Source organism: Sorex araneus, chromosome 5, assembly GCF_027595985.1.
Source record: "Sorex araneus isolate mSorAra2 chromosome 5, mSorAra2.pri, whole genome shotgun sequence".
NCBI lineage: Eukaryota > Metazoa > Chordata > Mammalia > Eulipotyphla > Soricidae > Sorex > Sorex araneus.
Genome location: NC_073306.1, coordinates 26,456,606 through 26,481,781, shown reverse-complemented (window position 1 = coordinate 26,481,781; position 25,176 = coordinate 26,456,606). Strand labels below are relative to the sequence as shown.

The 25,176-nt window shown below is 41.6% G+C and overlaps 1 protein-coding gene across 1 annotated transcript in view; it reads right to left on the bottom strand.

Moving 5' to 3' along the window:
• The window catches only part of AGBL4 (AGBL carboxypeptidase 4), a 1,336,770-nt gene that overhangs the window by 84,681 nt on the left and 1,226,913 nt on the right, over positions 1-25,176 (bottom strand). Inside the window, exon 9 of the mRNA XM_004607339.2 lies at positions 4,260-4,371. Within this exon, the coding sequence (XP_004607396.2) occupies positions 4,260-4,371 (112 nt within the window). The remainder of the gene's footprint in view (positions 1-4,259; positions 4,372-25,176) is intronic.

The window sequence follows — 25,176 nt, the reverse complement described above, 5'->3', positions numbered from 1 at the left end:
GTATAAGGAATTTCTCTGGGATATTTCAGGTCAAGGCACTTTTGATGACAAACAATGTGGAAACTACCAAAATGTCCACAAATATTCATAGTGTCTACTAAGTTCTGGACACTTCTAGGTCCTGAAGTGGAGTCTGAAAAAGAGCACTTTTGTTTTTAAAGTCTCAGCATACAGGAGACAGAAAACTATTGCTGAAACATAGCAATATGTACACTTTACTGGAGAGGCCTTCTCATCTCATCCAACCAACTATCCTAGGCAGAGAGAGCATTTCAATTCATATTCAAGAGGTTCTCACAGAGAAGCCAGTGCTATTGCAGAGGACTGCAGGATGGAGGAGAAAGCAGAGCCTTTATGGTGGAAGGGATTTGCAACTTAGCTGGAAATGTGTGGGGACAGGGAGTAGGAGTCAATGTTCTCAACCTGTCTTGCTGCTGCAGAGACACATCCCTGAGGTTTTAACTCTTTTTTTACAGATTCTTTCGGTTGATGATACTTTAGAGACCTGGGGACTGAGTAAAGGTCTGAAAGCCTTGGAGTCCAGATTCCAGAATTCCTGGGCCTTTTGAGGCCAATCTGCAAATGCTCAAGAGATGTGCGTTTTTACCAGGGGTGGTACTTCACTCTGGGGTGAAAAGGAGGTGTCCCAACATTTTAGACTACATCCCTGGTCCTTCCCAAATTTGGTGTATCTCTTCACTGAGCGAGGTTCCCCTCCTAGGCAGTCGGAGAGGCACACAATTTCTTGGTCTCTCTGAAGAGCTGCCAGTTCAGGTCTCCCAGGCTGGTTGATGCTGGACCTCTGACAGGCTAAGGCCAGACCTGGTAGGCGATCCCATGGCACTTAAGTGAATGATAAAAGTGAGAATGTGGTTGTGGCTGGATGTGGGTGTGGATAACTAACACTTGATTGTCTGTGTTTTCTGTTTGGGTTTGTGCCTTTGTGTTCTGCTTGTGCTGGGAAAAGGGTACCCTCTGTGTGTCTCTAGGCTGGGTGTGGATTTGATGTGATTGTGAGTGAGTGCTGCCTCTGTGTGTGCTGTGTGATCATGTTGTCACCCACTGCTCTCTGTTTATCAAGACAATGTGATATAATTTATTTATTTTGCATTTGACAGAAAAAGAGCAGTTTATCTGGAGGATAATAGGAAGCAAGCAAGGGGGGGGGGGAGAAATATCCCAGTCCGTATGTGACTCTATTTTAAATATGGCTCCTTGTTGTTATGGCAGCTAATTTTCTTTCAATGATTTAAGGAAACGGATGTGTCTAACAGAGCTACAGCCAAGTTGTTATAGCAACATAGGCAGCAGCAGAGAGGGTCTTTCTTCTCCAGTGAAAGGGGGTAAAATCACTCACTAATAAGAAAGGTCCCTAGAGAAAGCAATCTCAGGCCACAAAGGACTCAGGAGAGGACCTCCTTACCTCCAACAACCAGTTCCTATCTCTCTGGGCCATCCTTCTTTAAGGAGCCCCAATTACTCTCCCAGGGAACCCCACCATCTTTGCCCTGGGCTGTTGTGTCCACAAGGTATCTAAGGCGCTGTCTCCACTTAATCAATATACTTGTATCCCTGCTTTACTAAAGGATCATCCAGAGCATGGGCCAACATAACATTCTCTATGGTGCATCCTCCATTTGGGTTCCTGGGAATGGCCAGATGCACCCAGAATATACACAATGAGTATGTTGGCCTTCATGTCACAGCTAAGGGGCATTGTTATATTCCTTTAAGCAACAAGAAGTAACAAGTTGAATTCAAATTTCAGAGAGATTCGAAATTGCCTAATGGGGGTCGGGGTGGGGCCTGAGGGTGGGAAATAATATTCCTTGATCTCTCTCTCTCTCTCTCTCTCTCTCTCTCTCTCTCTCTTTCTTTTTCTTTTTTGGGTCACACCTGGCGGTGCATAGGGGTTACTCCTGGCTCTGAACTCAGGAATTACTCCTGGTGGTGCTCAGGGGACCATATGGGATGCTGGGGATCGAACTTGGGTCGGCCTCATGCAAGGCAAATGTCCTACCTCCTGTACTATTGCTATGGCCCCTCCTTGATCTCTCTTACCCAAATATCTTTGATTATTATCTACTATTATGCACAGAGAGAGAGAGAGAGAAAGAAAGAGAGAGAAGGAGGGAGACAGACAGAGACAGACAGACAGAGATGGAGAGAGAATTTGGAATATTCTTCACAAGTGACATTTAATTCCAGTGTCTTGATTGTTTTACTGTTATGATATTTAATTCAATTAAAAGTCCATTTAAAATAGGACCTCAGAGTCATTTTAATGAAAAGAGAGCATGTTCCTTAAGAATAAGCTAATTCCTTACTCAGTATTCAAACTTTTCCATGAGCTTCCTTGCATCTGCCTCTCCATCTGCCCTCTTGCAGAAACCAGTCATAAATCCTGTGTGTCACCCAAACAGCTGAGGGCTTCATCTCCATTCTATGGCTTGGTTCCTTAAGTCTTCCACTTCTAGCAGATAAAGTAGACCTAGCCCGAAAGTCCTACTCCAGATTCTTTGTAAAAATCTTCTGGGATCTCTTCAGACACACACATACAGACAGACAGACACACACACAGACACACACACATGCACATGCACATACACTCACACATGCACACATGCACACACTCATACATGCACATAGACATACACACACACAAACCACTGAATTAATTTTACCTAGTCCCATGTGACCCAAACATTGCTTTTTTGTCTTTAAAAGCACATATTCCTGGCTGCCTTGGATTAAAATGGTTCACAAGGGCATTTGGTCTTGTGACTGTTTGGTCTCAAGTCCTTCTGGCCTAAGACTTTACCCCCATTAATCTTTATAAACCCAGAGGTAACCCAGGGACTTTGCACATGGTGACACTGAAAAATGTGTGTTGCATTCAATTAATGGGGTGTTTTAAACCAAAACCTCCTCTCAAAATTTCACTGATCCAACTCTTCTCAAGCTTTGTCTAACAAACCAGACTCACACTGAGATGCAGATTGATAGACCTAAGAAGCCCATACATATACGAGCTTTGTTTTTTCATATTACAGCTGGGTGCAGGTGTGAGAGGAAGGCCCGGTGTGTGCTCTTGTGTGTGAGCAGCTAGTTGTGTGGCTCATAGTGTGATGTGAAGCCACAAATCCGAGCCTTAAGTAAGTGGTGGCAGAAGAGTTCAAGGACACTCTGAGGGGGAGAGGGTCTGTGATTCATTTGTGTCTTTTTATCAGGAGAATGTTATAAAAAGTCACACCTCAGAGGCGACTTGCTTCATCGCATGCTCAGTGTTCATGCTGAGTGCCTTGTCTGCCCAGAGTCAGTCCCTGCTGGGCTCTAGGGATGAGATGAATCAGCCAGAGCCTGCCCAGAGGGACGATCAATCACTACTGGAAAACAAGGGCCACGCTGTCCACTGGGGGCTGTCTTTGGAGTGGGCCATGAAACACTTCATATCTGAGATCTAGTGCAGTCAGGCCCCTGGGTTCAATCCTCCTTTGTCAAGATCATTTCCATTCCAATGTCCCTGGGGGAGGAGAAGGGTTTATAGAGCACCAGGCCAGGATGGCAGCCTTTGAAGAAAATGCCACCATTCTCTCTCCAGAGGGCTAATTCTGGTACAGTCCCAGAGCATATCTTTCTTCCAATTGAAAAAGCAATATGCCTAAAGCTCCCCAACACTTCCTGTGCCTCCCAGGTCCCCTTTTAGGAAGATTACCAACTTTCTCCAACTCTCCAAGCTAAATCTCAAGGATTGTGCACTCCCCTGTTTCTCTCATTGTCACCTGCTAACTCCTGTCTCCCTTTTGACAACTCCACCTCCTGCACTTCCAAGGCTCCCCACAGCATAGTGGGCACTCCTGGTTCCAGATTGGCATGCTTTAAATCCACCCTCTTCCCGGAGGGAACCTTCTGAATGCACACCTGATCTTGTCGCTTTGCTGTTTCAAGCCTTCCAGTGGCTCTCCATCTCCAGGAGAATCAAGTACTGGTTGCTCCCTATCTCCTAATTTCCCTCAAGCCCCTCTATAAACCACTCTGCACAACGCCAGAGCATCTCTATCTCAAGAGATCCCTAAAGCTGAGTCCAATAGTAGTGAAGGGTGGGACTGGAGAAAGTACTTGGGTCAAATGAATTCAGAAACAAGATCAGTAGGTTTTGAAGCTGGATTCCTAATTTGCAACTTAATGAACTTTACCAGCACAGCACATCATTTTTCCAGATCAAATCTTAAGACCAGCAGCTGCTGAGGATGACTCACCGGATCGTTGTACATCTGGACAATGAGCTGTTTCACCCCATGCAGTGTAGGGTGGGCCCATGGAGAGGGATCCAGCCAGTGACGGTTCAGGTCAAACCCCATCAGAGAGCACCTACGTAGTAAGGAAAGTCAGAGTGAACAAAGATAAGACTCTCATTGACAATATAAAGTTAGGAAAGGAACAGTTATTATGTAACTTTCCTAGCATTTCGGGTTTTTTCCAGAGGCAGTTCTGAGCATGTAACGTGCATTAATTCACTTAATGCTTTCAAAACCCAGTGAAGCCCATACTATTATAATTCCTACTTTACAAGAGAAAAGGGTCACAGTGAGGTTAAGATTGTTGGGGGGAGTTTCACCTCAGTGCCATGTTCTGAGATCCATGCATATATACACATCCCCTCTACAGTGCAGTAGATAGAAATATTCAGACCCAAACCTCTGGTCACCCCATTATTCATCTCTGTCTTATCGACACAACTAATTCATTGTCTCCAATTCAGAATATATTTAGAAACCACCACTTTTTTCCCCCAGCTCCACTGATTTCACCTTGAGCTTTGGCGAAGATCTAAAGTATTGCAATAATTTCTTACTTTATATAATCCTTACCCTTCTCTCCTCCTATCTCACCCCCTTCCCAACTCCCTGTTCCTGCTTTCACATAACTGTCAAGGTGACCCTCTTAAAACCTAAAAAAAGAGTGTCCCTTCTTTGCTCAATTGGTTCCCAGTAAAATTCAGAGGAAAAGTTCAAATCCTTTCAATAAGCAACAACCCCTATGAGACCCTGAGGTCCCTGAGCACTGTTAAACAGGATGTGTCTCTTTTTCACATGAGCCTTTGTCCTTTTTTTAATTATTATTGAATCACTGTGAGATATAGTTACAAGCTTTCATGTCTGAGTTACAATCATGCAATGATCAAACACCCATCCCTCCACCAGTGCACATTCCCCACCACCAATATCTCCAGAGACTTTGTCTTGAATGAACTCCTTGTAACGACCACTTTAATAATGTTGCCATGTGACGTACTTTCCCATTATTTGACTCCCCATAATTCATTAGCTGTTTCCCCACTCTGGGCTATTTTGTTGTTTGCAGTGCAGCTCTATTTTCAAAATGTACTATCCCTAAATACCCTGATGCCAAAGTTCCTCTCTCTTGCTCTCTCCGTCTCTCTCAATATCTATCTATCTATCTATCTATCTATCTATCTATCTATCTATCTATCTATCTATCTATCTATCTATCTAGAGAGCAAGAGAGCGAGTGAGTGAGAGAGAGAGAAAGAGGGACCATATGGAATGCCAAGAACTGAACCCAGGTCTGCCACATGAAAAACAAACAACCTACTCTCCAGCCCCTCATTCCATGATTTTGTTATAAAAAACGCTAAAAGAAAAATACTGCCTTCCTGACACTCCAGCATCAACCATTATTAGCGTTGGGAGCAGTTACCCCAGGCGATTTTTGTGGGGAAGGGGTATGGGGCTCAGAGTTTCAGACTCATTCCCTGAAATACTTGGGCAACTGAACCACAGTTGGATGAACATCCCTTCCAGTGTTGGATGCCTCCAGGGTCAACACCTGGAGATCCTTGAGGACTACAAAGCTATATCTGGTGATTCTGGGAGAAGGAGCTTGTGGTACCAGGATTGAACTGAGTCAGTGGCATGCAAGAAACCCTTGTACTAACTTCCCCTCTCTGGCCCTCCATTTTTTAAAAACTTAATTTAATTTTATTATTATTATTATTATTATTATTATTATTATTATTATTTTAGCTTTGAGCAGCAAGCACAGCAGAAGCCAGTCCTACTAAATACTCACCATTTCCTGACCGGAATCATCTCACTTAAGGGTCACACCAATCTCAGAAGGAACAAGTATTTTACCCCTTTACAGATGGGAAAACAAGACTTAGAAAATGTTGATGATCTTCTCAAAGGTCACAAAACTCTTGTGTGGAGGAGTTAGAATTACGTTTCAGGTCAGCATGATTGATTCTCCAAGTCCAAATCTTAACAACATTCCCACTTTTTTTATTTCCTCTAATTCTAATAAATTTTTTTCAGAGAAGGAAGCACTAAATTCTGTCTAGTGTTAAGCATACAGACTTACCATATAGTCTACATAATCTACATAGTCTAGTCTGAAACAGCACTGCATATTACTAGAGCAGAGACCTCCAGATATACTCTTTTGTAGATACTCTTAGTGGCTTTAACCATGGCCTAACTGGGTTGAATGCCCATGGTCACCTGGGGATCAATAATTTTAGAGATGCTCTCTGCCTCTGTGAATGCATAAAGATGCCAAGAAGGGAATAAAAATTAGGTAAGAGTAAAATATAGTAAGTACCTCACCCTTCATCTATTCATCCCACAGTGGATGCCTGAAATTGTAGATAGTCCTGACTCCTACATGTATTTTATTTTTTCCTATAACTACATCGCCAAGATAGTTTAATTTAAAATTTGGCACATTAAGAGATTAACAACAATGACGAATGAGATAGAAAAATTATAGCAGTGCACTATAATAACAAAAGCAATGTGATTCTATTTTCTTTCAAACTATAATATTGTATGTCATATTTGTAGGCCAGGGTTGACCACAGCTCACTGAAAACACAGAAAACAAACTCTTGGATAGGGTGACACCATTCACTGGCAGTTCATTTATGTTTTCACTTGTTTTGTGATTTGTTTTTGTTTGTTTGTTTGCTTGTTTGTTTGTTCTGGAGCACACCAACTATGCTCCTGGCTCTGTGCTCAGGAGTTGTTTCTGGTGGTGCATGGAACAGGGCAGGGAGAGGCATATGTGGTACTGGGAACTAAACCTGGACCACCCATATGCAAAGTACGTGCTCAGCCCATTGAGCTATTTTTCCAGCCCTCATTCAGATTTTACTGGGAACCTTCCATTTGCCAAGCTCCAAGGTAGGTTCTGCTGGGTTCCTCTATAGTAATCGATAACAGATGTTGTATGGCCTCAAAAAAAAGGTAGTTTAACAAGATAAAGAGAATGTGCTCACAGGCTTGAGCTATTTATAATCCATAATAATATTGGAAGGATTAAATACGATAATGACTATGATAAACTTAGCCAATAAAAATTGCAAGAATAAAAGAGAAAAATAAAATAAAATGTTATGCTCATGTTTCAGTGTACTTTATGATTTTTTAATGCTACCTTCATATCCATACATTGACAAAGGCTAATAAGCTTGTAGTCCCTGTGAGGCTAGAGTAGGTGGTGGGCAGCAATGGTCAGGGATGAGCTCGGCATATCTTTTTATCCAGTCTGAGAACTAAGCACATCTGAGTTCATATCCCTGCAATTAAATGGGATACAGTGGGAGTTTTTCCTCCTGCACCACAAGTTGACAGGACTGTGTCTGTGCCTTTTCTCTCACCACAGAAGACATCTGGTCCATATCTCTCTCTTTTTGGACCTGGCAGCCACCACTGTAGCAAGGAACCCAGAACACTCTGACCCAGGATTTAACCTTGGATGAGAGGAAACAAAATGCAGGTCTGCTTGTGCTGTTATGGGACAGAGACAGGTTATTCCTGCCAACATTCCATTTTATGCCCTACAGGGTCACTCTGCTCATTGTTTTTTGCCTGACCCTCTGGCTCTGGTTCATTCTGTTAGCCTTTTCTGATAAATTCCCATCTTGCTTACATGATTGGGTTGGATCCTTTTCTTTAACTGAAAGCCTTCCTAATCATCTGGCTCTGTGGGATCATTTAGAGAAAATTCCAGCAGGCTACTATACTTCCCAATGACTTCACACTAAACACATGGAACCATTAGTCTAGATACTGCACCCACAGAGATCTTCAGTCCCCACTGGGCATCTAAAACTTTGGAAGGAGCTTTAACAGTGATCACAGACTTAATCATAGATGACAGGATCCTTAGAGCTGGTTAGCTGGCCCATCTCCTCTCGGCCTCTAAAAGGATGCCCTCAGCCAACCTTGCCTGATGATCCTTTTACAGCAGCTTCTCTCATGGCTCTGCTAGGAGATTCTTCCTTCTTTTTAGCTGAAATTCTTTCCAGTATCTTTCTCCATTGGTCTCCAGTTTGCTTCATAAAATTACATAGAACAATGAGCCAATGTGAAGACCAGGAGTTGTGGAGTCACAGTTAGGTTTTGGGGGTTATAGTTAGGGTTAAGTTTGATCTGTTTCCATTCTCAACTATGCTAACTTAAAAATAAATTTACTGCCCACAACAAAGGAGAAACCCTTAGATTCACAGCAGATTATCAGAAGAAGCCTTCAGTGCCCAAAGACAGTGGTGGAATAGAGAGAAAAAAACTCAATGAAATGAACGCCTTATAATAATACTTTATCTGGCTGGACTCTCATTCAGATTTGAAAGAACGATACACAACTTCATGGATAAATAACAGTTCAGGATCTTCGTAGACTCAAAACCAACTTTAAAAGAAGTACTGAAGGGCCTAATATCAGACAAGACAAACCCCTCAAACACAACAAGCTTCTATAAAAAGATGGCACAAAACCCTATGACAATAATCTCTCAATGTCAATGGTCTAAATGAACCAATTAAGACACATAGAGTGGCACAATGGATTAGAAAACTGAATCCAACATTCTGATGCCTACAAGAAACACATTTGAAGTCATAGTAAACACAGACTAAAAGTCAAAGGCTAGAAAACAATTCTTCAAGCAAGCAACTCCTTCATAAAGGCTGAGGTGGCCATACTAGTATCCAATAACATAGAATTCAGGCTGAAAATGGTTAGAAGGGACAGCAAAGTCCATTTCTTAATAATCAAGGGATAAATTATGTCAGGAAGAAATTACACTCCTAAATATATACACATCTACTAAGGAGCCAGCAAAATACTTAAAACAACTACTAATAGATTTCAAGGAGGCCCATTGGTAGCAATACAATAGTAGTTGGAGACTTCAACACTGTTTTGCCACCCCTTGATAGATCAACAAGACTAAAACTCAGCAAGGAAATACTGGCCTTGAAGGAAGAAATGGAAGACAGAGGGATAGTAGATATTTATAAGGTTTTTCATCTCTAAAGAGCCAAATCCACATTCCTCTCCAGTGCACATTGGAACATTCTCCAAGATAGACCACATGCTGGGCCACAAAACATACCTCAATAAAATCAAGAAAATAGACATTCTATCACCTGTCTTTTCAGATCACGATGCACTGAAAGCAGAAGTGAATCACACACGAAAATGGATAATCAAATCAAACACCTGGAAATTAAATAGCTCACTATTGAACAACCAGTGGGTTAGAAAAGAAATCAAAGAAGAAATCAAAAGATTCCTAGAAACAAGTGAGAATAAGGACACGAGCTACCAGAACTTGTGGCACACAGCAAAAGCAGTGTTAAGAGGAAAGTTTATAACTCTGCAAGCATTAATCAGGAAGGAAGAAAGAGCCCACATAAATAACAGCTTAAAATCTTAGAAAATAACCAACAAAAAGAGACTAAACCAGGCAGGAGGAAGGAAATAATAAAAATTAGAGCAGAAATCAATGAGCTTGAAACCCAAAAACAGTTCAAAAGATTAATGAAACCAAGAACTGGTTCTTTGAAAATAAACAAGATCAATAAACCACCATGAAGACTCACAAAGAGAGAGACTGAATAATAAACTGAATCAGAAACAAAAGGGGGGACATAATAACAGAAATCATGGAAATTCAAAAGATCATCAGAGATTACTTCAAGAGTCTGTATGCTACAAAACAAGATAAACTAGAAGAAATGATTATATTCATGAAGTACTGTAATCTCTCAAGTTTGGAATACCTGAACAGACCTACCACTATTGAATAAATTGAAATGGTAATCAAAAGTCTTCCCATATACAAAAGCCCAGGTCCAGAGAGATTTACTTGTGAATTCTTCCAGACCTTTAAAGAGGACCTACTACCAGTCCTTTTCAAGCTTTCCCAGGAAATTGAAGAAACAGAAACATTCCCCAACAGTTTTTATGAGGCAAACACTACCTTGATACCAAAATCAAAGAGGTACTACAAAAAATAGAGAAAACTACAGACTGATATTCCATATGAACATACTTGCAAAGATCCTCAACAAAGTACTAGCAAATAGAATCCAACAACTTATCAAAAAGATCATACACCATGACCAAGTAGGACTCTTCCTGGGAATGCAAGGATGACTTAACATTCGCAAGTTAATCAACAAAATACATCATTTCAATAAAAGGAAAAATTTTTTTCTTAAATTTTATTGAATCACCATGAGATAGTTACAAACTTTCATGTTTGGGTTACAATCTCACAATGATCAAACACCCATCCCTCCACCAGTGCACATTCCCCACCACCAATATCCTGGGTATAACCCCCCTTTCCCACCCTCTCCCTGCCTCCATGGCACACAATATTCCCCATACTCTCTCTACTAATAAACGGAAAAATTGAAACTATATTATCATATCAATAGATGCAGAGAAAGCTTTTGACAAGATCCAGCACCCGTTCATGATAAAAACTCTCAACAAAATGGGAATTGAAGGAATCTTCCTCAATATAGCAAAGTTGTCTACCACAAGCCTACAGCAAGCATTATTCTCAATGAGGAAAAAACAAAGCCTTTCCCCTAAGATCTGGGACAAGACAATGTTGCCCACTCTCACCACTTCTGTTCAATATACTACTGGAAGTACTTGCCATAGCAGTTAGGGAAGAAAAGATACTAAGGGCATCCAGATAGGAAAGGAAGAAGTCAAGCTCTGACTATTTGCAGATGGCATGACACTATAATTAGAGAACCTTAAAGTCTTCACAAAAAAAGCTCCTAGAAACAACAGATTTGTATAATAGAGTGGCAGGCTACAAAATGAATACCCAAAAGTCAATGGCTTTTCTATATGCAAATAATGGAAGAGAGGATAGTGATATTTAAAAAACAATCTGTTCATAATTGTACTGCAGAAAATCAAGTATCTTGGAATCAGCTTAACTAAAGAAACTGTACAAAGAAAACTACAAAACTTTACTTCAAGAAATAAAAGAGAACACAAGAAAATGAAAACACATCCCCTGCTCATGGGTTGGGATAATTAACATTGTCAAAATACCAATACTCCCCAAAACATTATACTGATTCAATGTGGTCCCTATAAGAATATTCATGAAATTTTTCAAAAAATAGGTCAAAAACTCCTGAAATTCATATGGAACAATAAACCTCCACAAATAGCTAAAGCAGTTTTTGGGAAAAAGAAGATGGGGGGCATCACCTTCCCCAATCTCAAAATGTACTACAAAGCAGTAACAATTATAACAGTATGGTATTAGAATAAAGACAGAACCACAGACCAATGGAATAGAGTTGAATATCTTGGTACAGACCCTCAAGTATGTGATAACTTAATGTTTGACAATGGAGCAACAAATATAAAGTGAAGCATGGAAAGCCTCTTTAACAAGTGGTGCTGGGAAAATGGACGGCTACATGTAAAAAATTGAACTCTGACCTCTATCTAACACCATGCACAAAAGTCAGATCAAACGAATTTAAGACCTCAACATCAGACCTGAATCCATAAGACACATGGAAGAAAACATAGCCCAAACCCTCCATGATATTGAAGCTAAAGGTATCTTCAAACATGAAACACCACTGACCAAACAAGTGGAAGCAAAGATTAACAAATGGGACTACACCTTTTGCGGCCCCGCACGAGATCGACCCCGGAGGCAACTGAACCACTTTGGACACGAGCGGCGCCCCCAAAATGCCTCCAAACTGTGTGCTGGGAGCTTCTGGCCCAGGCGCTGCCGGCAGGGTATGCTCTTTTCTCTCTCAACTCTTTCTTTTTGAACGCAGCGAGGGTATAGCTGGTTTTTAGACTCTACAGGAAGCCCGGGATAGCCGATGGGCGGGACTCCCGGATCCGCCCTGTGCCGGCCGACATTTAAGCACAGAGCCATGTGGGGACGCTCCTTTGTGAGTGGTGCAATTACCAAAAGAATTTTCCTTGGACTTCATATAGAAATTCAAAAACGCGCGGGTGCGATAGCAGCCGCGAGACCTAATATCACTTGATTGTCAGCAACGTGTAAATGTTCCTTTTTGGCAGGGCTTAACATGGGGGGAAACTCCAAACAATAGTACTTAGTTTTTTGTTAAAGGGTAAAAGATTGTAGCGATAGAATTTTAGGCAGAATTTTCCCTGGACTTTATATAGAAACCCAAAACCGCGCGGCCGCGGCAGCCTAATGTCATCTAATCATCAGCAATATGAAATGGTTCCTTTGCAATGGGTTGGACTTTGGGGGGACCATAATAGGGTTAAAGTTTGTAGCGACGTGTAATTTCTGGCTGTACTTTCCCTGGACTTTATACAGAAATTCAAAGCCGCGAGGCTGCTGCCATGGCCACGCAACCTATTGTCATTTAATCATCACCAATATGAAATGGTTCCCTTTTAATGGGTCGGACTTTAGTGGGAAATCCTAACAAGAATAGTAAGTCTTTTGCTGAAATATTGAAGGCCACCAAAGTGGTAGCCATCTCTATAGACCGAACTAAGCCATATCCCCACGCCGGCTGAGAAGAAATATCCTTCTTTCTCGGGAAGAAACGCGGCGTGGCGTTAACCATAGTATGATGTCCATTAAGCTGACACGGACCTGGTGGCGTGGGAATCGGATACAAGGGAATAAGTTATTATGTACTTGGAACAGCGGGACGCTGGTGGAATCTTGAGCCGGGGCCGATACCAGCGTATTACTTTTGGTTCCAGAAACTGCTTGCAGACATTCTACCAGACTATCAACTAAGCCAGAGCCCCACGCCGGCTGATGACGAGAAATAACCATCTCTTTTGGTTTGTTTTCCCTTTGTCAGGCAGCGTGGTGATTACTAAACAGGCGTGATCTCGGTGGCGCGGGACGAGGGGGGAAAAAAAATAGAAAAGTTATGTAACAAACAGCGGGACTTAATATCTCTACATTCTCAGCAATGGAGAGCCATCAAATGCTTCCTTGACAGTGGGGCTGCCTTCTCTTTTTTGGGGGAAACCCTAGCAACAATAGTGAATTATGTGTTGAAACATGGACTGTAACCAAGATAAAGCGTAAACGAAGTGAAACTTATCACTTACAAGGGCGGGGACTGGGGGGGGGCGGGAGGGGGCGGGAGGTATAATGGGATGGTTGGTGATGGAATATGGGCACAGGTGAAGGGAAGGGTGTTTGAGTACTGTATAACTGACATAATCCTGAGAACTTTGTAACCCTCCACATGGTGATTCAATAAAATTTAAATTAAAAAAAAAAATGGGACTACATTAAACTAAGAAGGGAACACCTAGTAGAGAATGTTGGGAGGACCCACTTGGGTTGAAAGTCCATACCAAAAGTGGAGTATAGACCGAACATGATGGCCACTCAATACCTCTATTGCAAACTACAACATCCAACAGGAGAGAGAACAAAAGGGAATGCCCTGCCACAGGGGCAGGGTGGGGTGGTGGGGGTTGGGGTGGGGGTGGTGGGAGGGATACCGGGAACATTGGTGGAGGAGAATGGGCACTGGTGGAAGGATGTAAACTAAATACAAACATGAAAGTTCATAAGTTTGTAACTACCCCATGATGATTTACTAATAAAAATTTCAAAAATAGACAAATAAATAAACTAAGACGCTTCTGCACTTCAGAAGAAACAGTGACCAAAATACAAAGATAATCCATAGAATAGGAAAAACTATTCACTGAATATCAATCTGATAAGGGGTTAATATTAAGGATCTATAAGATCCTGGTAGAACTTCATAAGAAAAAATATACTTAACTCCATCAAAAAATGGGGAGAAGAAATGAACAGAAACTTCCTCAAAGAAGAAATTCAAATGGCCAAAAGGCACATGAAACAATGTGCTACATTGCTAACCATCAGGGAGATGCAAATCAAAACAATGAGATTTCATCTCATGCCACAGAGGCTGGCACATATCCAAATGAACAAGAACAACCAGTGCTGGCACGGATGCGGGGAGAGGGGAACTCAAATTCATTGCTGGTGGAAAAGCTGACTGGTTCAACTGTTTTTGAACATGGACATTTTCAAATATGAACATTTTTGAAATATGGACATTCTTCAAAAAACTAGAAATTTAGCTCCCATTTGAAACCCAGCAATACCACTTTTGAGAACATACCCTGGGGGGTCCAAAAACACACAGCAGAAACACTATCTGCACTTCCATGTTCATTGAAGCACTATTCACAATAGCCAGAATCTGGAAACAACCTGTGTGCTCGAGAACAGACAATGGATAAAGAAATTATGGTACATATACACATTGGAATACTGTGTAGCCGTTAGGAAAAATGAAGTCATGAAATTTGTCTATAAATGGATGGGTATGGAGAGTATCATGCTGAGTGAAATGCATCAGAAGGAGAGGAACATATATAGAATGACTGCATTCATTTGTGATATATAAAAAAAGATATTATGAGACTATTATCCAAGGCCAGGGTAGACAGGGGCCAGAAGGACTGGTTAATGGTTGGAAATTACCATAAGCATATGTGGGGTGGAGGGTAGTTAAGATAGAGGAGAGTCCAGTATGCCAACAACAGTTGGAAATGATCACTCTGAGTGTTGAAAGTAGGTAAAGGAATATACAATAATCTTCCAGCATCTGTATTGTGAACCATAATGCCTAAGATGAGAGAGAAAGAGAAAGAGAAAAGAGGTGCCTGACATACAGTCAGGCTGGGATGGGGGTAGGGGGTCGTGAGGGAACCTTGGGTCATTGGTTCTGGGAAATTACATGGTGAAAGGATGGTTGAAACATTGTATGACTGAAACTAATCATGAATATCTTTGTAATGCTCTATTTCATGATGATTAAATTAAAAAAATAAGTAGGCAAGTAAAAATAATTACTCCCCACAAACAAACAAACAACAACAACAACAACAACACACACACACCCTGAGTTCCTAATGTGTTAGACATATAAAAAAAACAACCTTGAACCTTCTGGATCACATACAAAAACTAATATCTGAAAATGACTCAGCAGAATTTTGCAGAACAAACTAAACATGAAATAAATACATGGTAGCCAGTGGATCACAATGACAGTGACAGTGATCACGGCATTATTGAAATGATCTAAACCTGAATAATATCATTTCCTCCAGGAAGGCTTGCTGATTTATTCTTACCAGGCATACCAGGTGTTCTTTCTCTGCCCATATATCTTCCAGTGCTGCCACAATCAGTGTCTACAGCACAAGATCCAGTCACTATTGAGTCTGGTCCTTAGTAAACCATGAGAATCTCAAGAGCAAGGACAGTCTTACTCACATTTGTATCTCTGTGCCTGACTGGGTCTATACTATGATAGATAGTGAAGAAAGTGGTCGTTATATGAACATCTCCTTCCTACCCAAGCAATTTCCTAACTCATATTGAATAGTTTTCACAACAACACTGACACACATGGGGATTCCATTTTTAAAGTGGGAATATTAAGGACCAGACAGTAAGCTCTCCATTCAGATTATCCAACCAGTTTTCCCAGGACCCAGACTAGAATTTAGTTCCCAAGATCTTGTTTGACCGTGCTGCTCCCAAGAAATTTACAACTCAAAAAAGTGAGAATTAGAACTGTAGGAAACTTGTTATAAGCTAAATATCCTAAATAATTAACTCATTGATCCAACTTACTTATGAAATAGTATGGCTGGTGATTCAAAGGAAACTTCAGTACTCAAAGAATCCTATAGCTCTGTAGAAGCTAAAGTATTTATGAAACTCTTCATAGAACACTACTTGTGCTGGGGACTCTTTCAACTAGTTTTAAAATATTTTAATGGCAATCGGTCTACCAGTAAGTGTATATTTGCGGAATAAAACATGTTAGTAAAGCTGTAGGAACTCTTGCTAGTGGCCAGAAGGAAAGGATTTATCTCTAACATTTATATCATCTTGGTAAGGCCACCTAAATGCTCTTTTAAAAATGAGGGGGTTGTTATTCATGGAGGCATTTTCTATATCTCTCATTGTATGGCTCTAAAACATCACTAACCAGGCTTTCCCCCACATAGTTAAGGACTTGGAGAACACAGACATTTCTGATAAAGTCATGTTATAAAGAAGTTAGAATATTTTAGAAAAAGCCATTGATATGATTTTTAAAGGAAACACCAAATAGTCACAGGTTGCCAATAGCTTACATTAATCACTATCCACTGCCCCCACCCTTGCCAACATTTGAGATTTGCCTGGGAACCAATCCATGCCTCCAGGAGTTCTTGAGTTGTTCTCAGCTATGAAGAGTGAGTTTGTCAGAAATCATGAGAGACCATTCCAGGCATTGAATATGACATGTGAAAGTCAGAGGAGGGAAAAAGGTAATTATACATGTTTCTAATATTCTGCTTTTATACTTGTATTCCTAACTAGGCTGCAAGAACCTGGAGATCAAGGCTAAAGCACACATGCTCCTTCTCTTCAGAGGTGTCAAGACTCAACTAATCTCCCTAAAGATGGGAATAGACAAGATGGCTTCCAAAGGTTGAATTCTCACTTTTGTGATTGACTGTCTTAAGCCATTGTTAAGTCTTGGATCTCCTTCACTGGTGTTCTTCTATGACTCTTCACATAAACTTAGAATCTGAACCCATGTTCTGACATAAATGAGTCTATTTATACCATGGTTGAGGCAGAATGTGTGACATTAGGGTCATTCTAAAAATATCTAGAATTAAATAAGTAAAATTTATATCTACTGCATAATATGTAATTTCTTTTTGAGTTAAAGATACGCTTAAATACATATTTTCTTATTCTAAACTGTGAACCCAGTGAGGGCAGAGACTGTGATTCATATTATCCACATTCACTCCAACTTATATACTATAAATGCATGTACAGCAATGGTTCAAGATAGGGAGTGAGTGAATGAACAGATGCACAAATGCATGAATAAATATTTTTCAGGTTTGGAAATAAGGTTTAGGGAATTACTTGAAGACAAATTTTGAAGAGATTTAAGCATCCATCACATGCTAGACACATCCATAACAACCAAGTAAGGTATCATTTGTCCTCATTTTATACATACGCAAATAAATTCCAAGAAAACTGACCTTGATAAGGTCACTTGATCAGCACTATAATATAGAGCTGAGATTCAAATCCAGGTGCAAAGTGACCTTTTCATGAGAAAAGCTGTTTGATCTATGAAAGAGATATTAAGCTACTCCTTTGTCTGTTCTTTCTGTTCTGATCTCATTGGCAAAGATACAGTGGTACCAGAGAACATTATTCAAATGGCAAATAAATAGCTCATCTCATGAAGGGCATCATGCCTCATCCCTGTTGCAATAACAGCAGCTGAATGAGAGCAATGATTTTAACCCTCTTCATGATTTTCTTTTCATCTCCTGTAAAGCAGAGAGAAAAGGGCAGTTGAGTGGCTCCAGATCAATCTTGTCCCACGCACTGTGGGGTTTCGTGCTCCTCAAACAGCAGCATTGACAAGCAGTGATGTATAGGGCATGCTTGCAATTGTCACTCAAACACAGCAGTTTTTCAGCATTACCAGTGAGCTGGTTTGGATTAAGCATATTTGCACCAAAAGCAAAACAAATATTGCTTTATTTAATGCCACTACACGGCTGGTATTCAACTGTCTTTGGCCTGAGGCGTCTTCCAGCTCTATTGATAAGCCAGTGCAAGAATGCCAGACAATCTGTCACCAACAATTCCTGCAAAATGCATGACAAGTCGTGTGGGTGGGCCTGCTGTGTTTGGGATGGAGGGTAGCAGGCAGTGTCCTTAGTTTCAAATATAAAGGCTCATTATAACATATCCACTGTCCATCAGTACCACCAAGATATTTAGAGCATTTCCCTCACATTCCTTCCTAGATCATCACAAGGTAACATCTGTGAGCAGGGCCATAGAGGTACAGAAGAGATAAGAACCTAGGTTCACAGTCAGATGGATTTGGGTCTGAGTCCCAGATTCATCTCTCCAGAGTTTTGTGACCTTGAACAAATTAATCTGTTTTGCTCAAAGTTCTGAAAGCACTGGGAGGTCACAGTCAGTTTGCCACTGAATTTTCAGTGCAAGCAATATCAGGTACAGAGCACCTCTCCTTCAACTGTATAAGGAAATACTCATGGAGATTAAGTAATTGACCTCCAGCCCAGTTCAAGACAAGTGACAAGAGCAGGATTTGAACCCAGTCTGCACAGGCTCTACAGCCTGTTATGAACCATCACTGTAATCTCTCTCTTTTTTTTAATTTTTAAAATTTTACTGAATCACTGTGAAGTAGTTACAAGCTTTCATGTTTGGGTTACAATCTCACAGTGATCAAACACCCATCCCTCCCACTGTAATCTCTTTTTTGTAGTCCTGAGAACCAGGTCTTCACTGAAAGAGACATTCATTTAAGTGGATAAAAACTTAATATAAACCATGTGTGTTTAAAAATGGGGAAACTGAGGCTCAATTGAGGAAAAAGTATGAAGAGGATCTTTATAAATTGAGAAAGGGTGCTCCTTCTGTAGGCAGACAGCTTACAGTTCAGTACTCCCTCTGGGTAGGAGGAATTTAAAAATGATGCTCTGGGGCTGGAGAGATGCTACAGGGATTAAGGAGTTTGATTTCAATCCCCAGAACCCTGTATGGTCATTCTGAGCATGCCAAGGGTCACTCCTGAGCAAAAAAACAGTAGTGGCCCTTGAGCACCACAGAGTGTGATTCCCCCAAAGCCCAAAACAAACAATAACACAATGAAAATGAAACTCTGGTCAAACTCGAGGTTGGCAGGGAGCAGAGCTGCATGTCCCATTGGTCCCCTTCATCAGGAACTTTATGTGCAGAGCACCCGACTATCAGTCCACAGGAAGCCACCTAGAACATTCCTGTAACCCAGGGATCATGACAGAGCCAAGATGAGTGCTAACTCGAGCGTCTCATGTCTCCCATTCCCACAGAGTGTGGCTTTCTGGCAGGGTAGCAGGACTGGGAGAAGTGTGAAGTCAGGTGTGTGCCTGCTAAAGGATCCCCTCCAACCATGAATCCTGGGCGCTTTGTCCTAGAACATTTCCCTAGAAGAGGAGTAACTTTGTGGGAGTATCTGTTCTCTTCCCAGACAGAGTCTGTGCCCAGGAAGTCATCCGTTCTCTCTACTGCCTCCTCCTGCATGGTGGTGGCACACAACTGACTTCAGTGAGCTCCACACTGCAACTAAAAATGATTTCAAGAGCCAGTGAGCGGCTGGAAAGACCTAAGATTTCATAGAGCCCCATACCTTCATTTCAAAGATGAAGAACTGGAAGTAGAGGCTGCAGGACACAAGGATGGAGTTAGAAGACTGTTGCAGAACCAGTGGGTTGCTTTGTTCTAAGAATACTGACAAGGAGTTAAAAGGACAGTTTAAAGGTCTGGGATGTGTATGGGGGAGTGGGGGGGTGAGTGGTAAGAAGGGGTTCTAAAGGCACCTCTGGTTCTAGCAGTTGAAATGGTCTATTTCAATTCCTTACGTGAGAGGTCACTGGCTGGCACAGAACACAAAACCTCTAGGTCAGTGTCTCTCAACCTTTTTCTGGTTGTGGTTCCTCCTCCCAACTTTGTCTCTTTTCTGTGGCCCTTGTTCTGTCACTGTTTCCCTTGTCTCATGCCATGACCCTCTCATTGATGTGGTAGTCCTGTGGCTCAGGAATTTTCTGGAAGACCTCCCAGGAAACTTAATGACCCCTGATAGATAAATACTGGACAAGAGCACAGGCTCCTTTTGCTGGCCAGTGGGGAACCTGGGGGTAGGGGAGGTGACACTCAGCAACAATGAGGAAGGACCCAGAACCAGAGGAGACCAGGCACTAGGCCATCACAAGACTTGGCTCCTCCAGACTCCCTAGTCACTGTTTCTGAGTTACCATCTCCTCAGAGGCCTGTCTGCTCTGTAGAATCCATGACTAAAATTCACTTGCTATCTGCTCTGCTTTCAAAAGGCTAGTCAGCAGCTTGCAGAGGAGAGCAAGGGCACTGCCTCTGCAGACTCCAGCCATCTGGTCTTTGCCTAGTCTGCCTAGGAAGCTCCTTGGAATAATTGGTTTGGGTGAGACACCTGATCACACTGTATGCAGCCTCCTGTGTCCTTTCAGCCTCTCTAGAAACGTCACCCCAGTTACATAAAGCAGGAGAAAGTCTCTGTGAGGTTAGGCCCTGCCTGGTCCCTCCTGTCATCTGTGCTTCATCTGGACGCTGTGGCTCAATCACTCTGTGACCTTGAGTGTGTTACTTAGCCTCTCTGTGGCTCAGTTTCTCTTTGCTCAAAGAGTGAGCGCAAGTCCCTCCCTGACTGTATCACAGGTTGTTTAGTGATCTCTGAGGCAATGTGGGGGAGTTGTGACTTAACAGAAATGCCAGCGGAAAGATATGGGTCGAGGAGTGCTCCGTGTCAGAGAGCACAGAGCACATGGGCTCTATCAGGAGAAAAACAGCCCCCGAGCCTCGTGTGTGGCGGCTGCTTCCTACTCCTACTCCGCCAGCTGGTTCTGGGAGCCTGACGCAGTTAGCTCAGCTACTTGTGCCACATTTTCCTCATCTGTGAAACAAGAATTACAATGCAGTTTGTTCTAAGGATGAAATGGAAACAACACCCACAAAATACCTAGACCAGAGGCTCAACAGATGTTAACTATTCTTTATCACCATAGTCATCATCATTATTGTTTCACTGTTCAGTGCCAGACATCAAGTCTCAAAGGCAGACATTGCTGAACACCTCCAGCTTGTTCAGAAAATAGTAGGAAGGAGAGTGGCAGAAACAAATTTTGGATGATGCATGCTGAAGACTTGGGTGATGATGAGCCTGGATAATGGGAGCTGGCAATAGCTGGGATGAGTGGGAGTGGAATGAGTACAGAGACACAACCTATATTTCAGACAAGAGGCCTGAATCAACCTTCAAAGGGCAAAAGCTGAAGGGATGGGCTAGCAGGGTTACCCGGGACAGAAACGCCCTCTCCCTGTCAGAGCTGGTATCAGTGCTCAAGGAGACTTTGCAAGGAGGGAACTCGTAGGTCTGGAGGTGGAAAACTCAGGGATACTAGAGAGGGGATTCAGCCCCAGATGGGGCATGGAGTCACATGTGCCTGAGCTCCCTGTCCACTTTAAGGGTGAAAGCTTTGTGAAAGAAGGGTCAGAGAGATAGTACAGTGGTTAAGGTACCTGCCTTGCATGTGGCTGACCTTTGTTCACCATATATGGCCTTCCAAGTAAAGCAAGAAGTGACCCCTGAAGAGAGATCCAGGAGTAGCTCTTGAGCAACAATGGATCCCTCCCTGGAATAAAGAAATGAGGGAGACAGTGTTGTTCTGGGAACGTGAGGAGAAGCAGAACTTGGCAATAGGGTGTGGCTGAAAGGATCAGCAAACTCCCAGGTGAGATGATACTTGCAGTGGCTGTTTGTTTTCCATTTCCAGCTTGATGAAAAAGTGCAGCATTTATGCTCTTTATGTCAAAGAATAAAGAGAATACTGACATATTTCACATAGCTGATCCATCATATGTTCCATTCTGTTTTAGACAGTTCAAAATGTTTTGTTTTCTTTGAATGTCAAGGGTTGGTCAGTTATAAGTGTGTGCATGTTTGTATTTTATGGAAATACTTTCCCTAATGTTTCATTCCCTTCCATGCTTCATGATGTATTCTTCTCCTTCTTATGTTTTTTTCTATCCAGACAAACCTCTCTCCTCCTCACCTGCTGTCCTATGTGAGCACCTGTCAGCTTTTGGGAGACCATGTAGCCAGAGTGTGTAAGTCTGTAGTTTACTACAGTTGACCTTCTTGGGTTCATAAAGTTGCTGAACCCTCCTGCATGGAATCGAGAAAGTTTCTCGATGCCTCTGTGTTTCAATTTCCTTCTCTATTTTTTATTGTATTTTATTTATTTAGAGCTGGGGTTGGGGCCCACACCCAGCTGTGCTCAGGGCTTACTCCTGACCTCTTCACTCAGGGATCATTCCTGGAAATGCTTGGAAGACCATAGGCAGTGCCCTGAACTGAACTGGGGTCAGTGGCATAGAAAGCAAGTGCTTTAATTCCCTGTACTATCTCTCTGCTGCCCCCACCCCTCTGTTTTATAAAGAGCTATTAGCTTCCTTCCATTGCAGGACTGTTTGAGGGTTAAAGGAGAGCATATCTCAAATGTTTATTTAGCCGTCACGCTAAATAGAGGCTTCTAAAATCTCAGGGCTAGGATGAATAGAGACGTTACTGAGATTGCTCGAGAAAATTGACAATCAACGGGGGATGGTGATGATGATGAGCAGTCATGCAGTCCTCAGCTCTTACTCGATTTTGCTCTATCACTCACTCCTCTAGTACAAACCACAGGTGCCTATTAGCAGGGGCCACTGCTAGCTTGTGTCTGCCTCCCTAAGGTCTAGCATAGGGTCTGACACTCAGCAACCCTTGAGAAACCTTAGTTAAGTGGGATTTACTGCACTGGAGTGGCATTTGCTTAGGGCACAGAATGGGATGAGTGAGTATACAATGGCAGCAGCATCCATTCTATCCCAGGATCTGCAGATCTGGCCTCAAAGTCCAGGTCTGCACTGCATTTTCCCAAGAGCTTAGATCCTCTCCCCTAACTTTACACTCCCAAGAAGCACTGAGGTTTTCTGAAGATGAGAAATTTCATAGCATCCTGCTATCTTTTGGGTAACTGCGTATTTTATGATGACTAATAGGCAATTACTATGGTAATATTGCAATTCAGCATGTGTGAGGTTTGGGAAATGAGAAATTATGGGTAAGTACTTTGGACTCATTTCTATGGTAACAAAAAGTAATTGTCATTAAATACCAGTTATACTGAGGCTGTACCTGGTAATTATAGATTTTTATGCCCAGAAACATAAATAAAACCAATAAATTTATTCAAAGGTCTATGACTGTTTACTTATACGTGACTTTATGGAATACACAATGACAAGCACCTAATTAAGAAATGCAAACCTAACATAGAGTTTCATATTGTCATATGGAGATGGAGAATCTGTTTCTTAAACTCAATGCATTCCACATGCTCAAAAAGATAAGGTACAGGTGAGGGTAATGACTTTTTTTTTTTTTTTTTGCAAAAGAAGTGATAGGAGGAGGTGGTGACAGAACATGTGCAATGTTGTAATGGAAGTGGGCAGCACAGCCTACCGCAGCGTATAGAGAACTGCCAGTCAGTATCAACTCTTCACCTCCTACCCCAATGGCCCTTCTCTTCTCTGATGCTACAGGCATTATTCCTTAACACTCTCAGGCCCAGAGACACTCCCTGCCCCCTACCTTTGCCCATCCCTGGCCAGATTCTCTGAAGATGCTCATATTGTGTTCAGCTCTCAATACCATTTCTATTTCTTTTTGGTATTGTAGTCATATACAAATAACAAAAATTTTCAGCATTCTCATCTTTAAGTGCATAGTTCTGTGGCATTCATGCATTCATAACTACATACAACACTCCACTCTATCCATGTCCAAAATACTACTAATCTGATGAAACTCAACTCTATGCCCATTAAATATTACCTCCCCAGCCCTGGGAAAGGCCATTTTCCTTTTTGTCTTTAGGATATTGATGACTCTAGGAATCCTGTATAAGCATACTCATGCAATATCAAAAAATATTTTTCTTTTTGTAATTGCCTCATTTCACTTTATGTAATATCATGGAGATTTATCTATGTTGTAGCTGTACCCTTTTCCTCTTTCTTTTTAGAAAGTAGAAACATTTATTGGAAAGTAGAGGAGAGAGGAAATGTAACTTCCCATATGGGGAGAAACTTTGTATAGAACTAAGTTGCTCCACTATTTTTTCACAGAACCTCTTCCCCATGTTCTTTCTTTTTCTTTCCTTCTTTCTTTCTTTCTTTCCTTCTTCCCTTTCTTTTCTTTCCTTTCCTTCTTTCTTTCCTCCTTCTTCTTTTCTTTCTTTCTTTCTTTCTTTCTTTCTTTCTTTCTTTCTTTCTTTCTTTCTTTCTTTCTTTCTTTCTTTCTTTTTTCTTTTCACAATTTCACAATATTGTCAATGATAGGGTTTATGAATATAAAAGAAAACGCCATACTCCCCATCAGTCTCTATTTCTTTCCAACATTGCCTTAGAGCAGAACAGGAGGCCCACTTTATATTAGAGACTTCTAGAAAAGTCCTTAAACTTCAGGGAAAAAATACTTGTACAATTAGAGTCTAATAAGCCAGAGTGCACAATTGTCTGTGTCTTTATTATACTGTATTATATACTTATTATCTAAGGCTGTATGATCTAACTATTGTGGATGGATGCTGCAGAGTTAGTACAGTGAGTATATACCTCACATATGTCCTCGATATTCCTTGTAAGCCACAGACTAGTGGCACATACAGGAGTCTAGTTAGTGAATGCTGTGGCTTTTTAAAACAAAGAGCATTACTTAACGTGGTAGAGCTACCATTATTTGCAGATTAAGTGCTTCAGTATACCTTGTCTATTATACTATAAACATATGAAATATAAGTTTAATCAATTTTCTCCCTCCACTACTCAATTTCCCTCCTCTCTCCCTCCCTTCCTTTCCTCTTTCCTTATGTCCTTCCTTCCTCCTTTTCTTTCTCTTCCCTTTCCCTTTATTCCTTCCCTACTTTCCCTCTTCCCTTCCCTTCCCTCTTCCTCCTTCTCTACTTTCTTCTTTCTTCACTCCTTCCTTCCTTCCTTCCTTCCTTCCTTCCTTCCTTCCTTCCTTCCTTCCTTCCTTCCTTCCTTCCTTCCTTCCTTCCTCCCTCCCTCCCTCCCTCCCTTCCTTCCTTCCTTCCTTCCTTCCTTCCTTCCTTCCTTCCTTC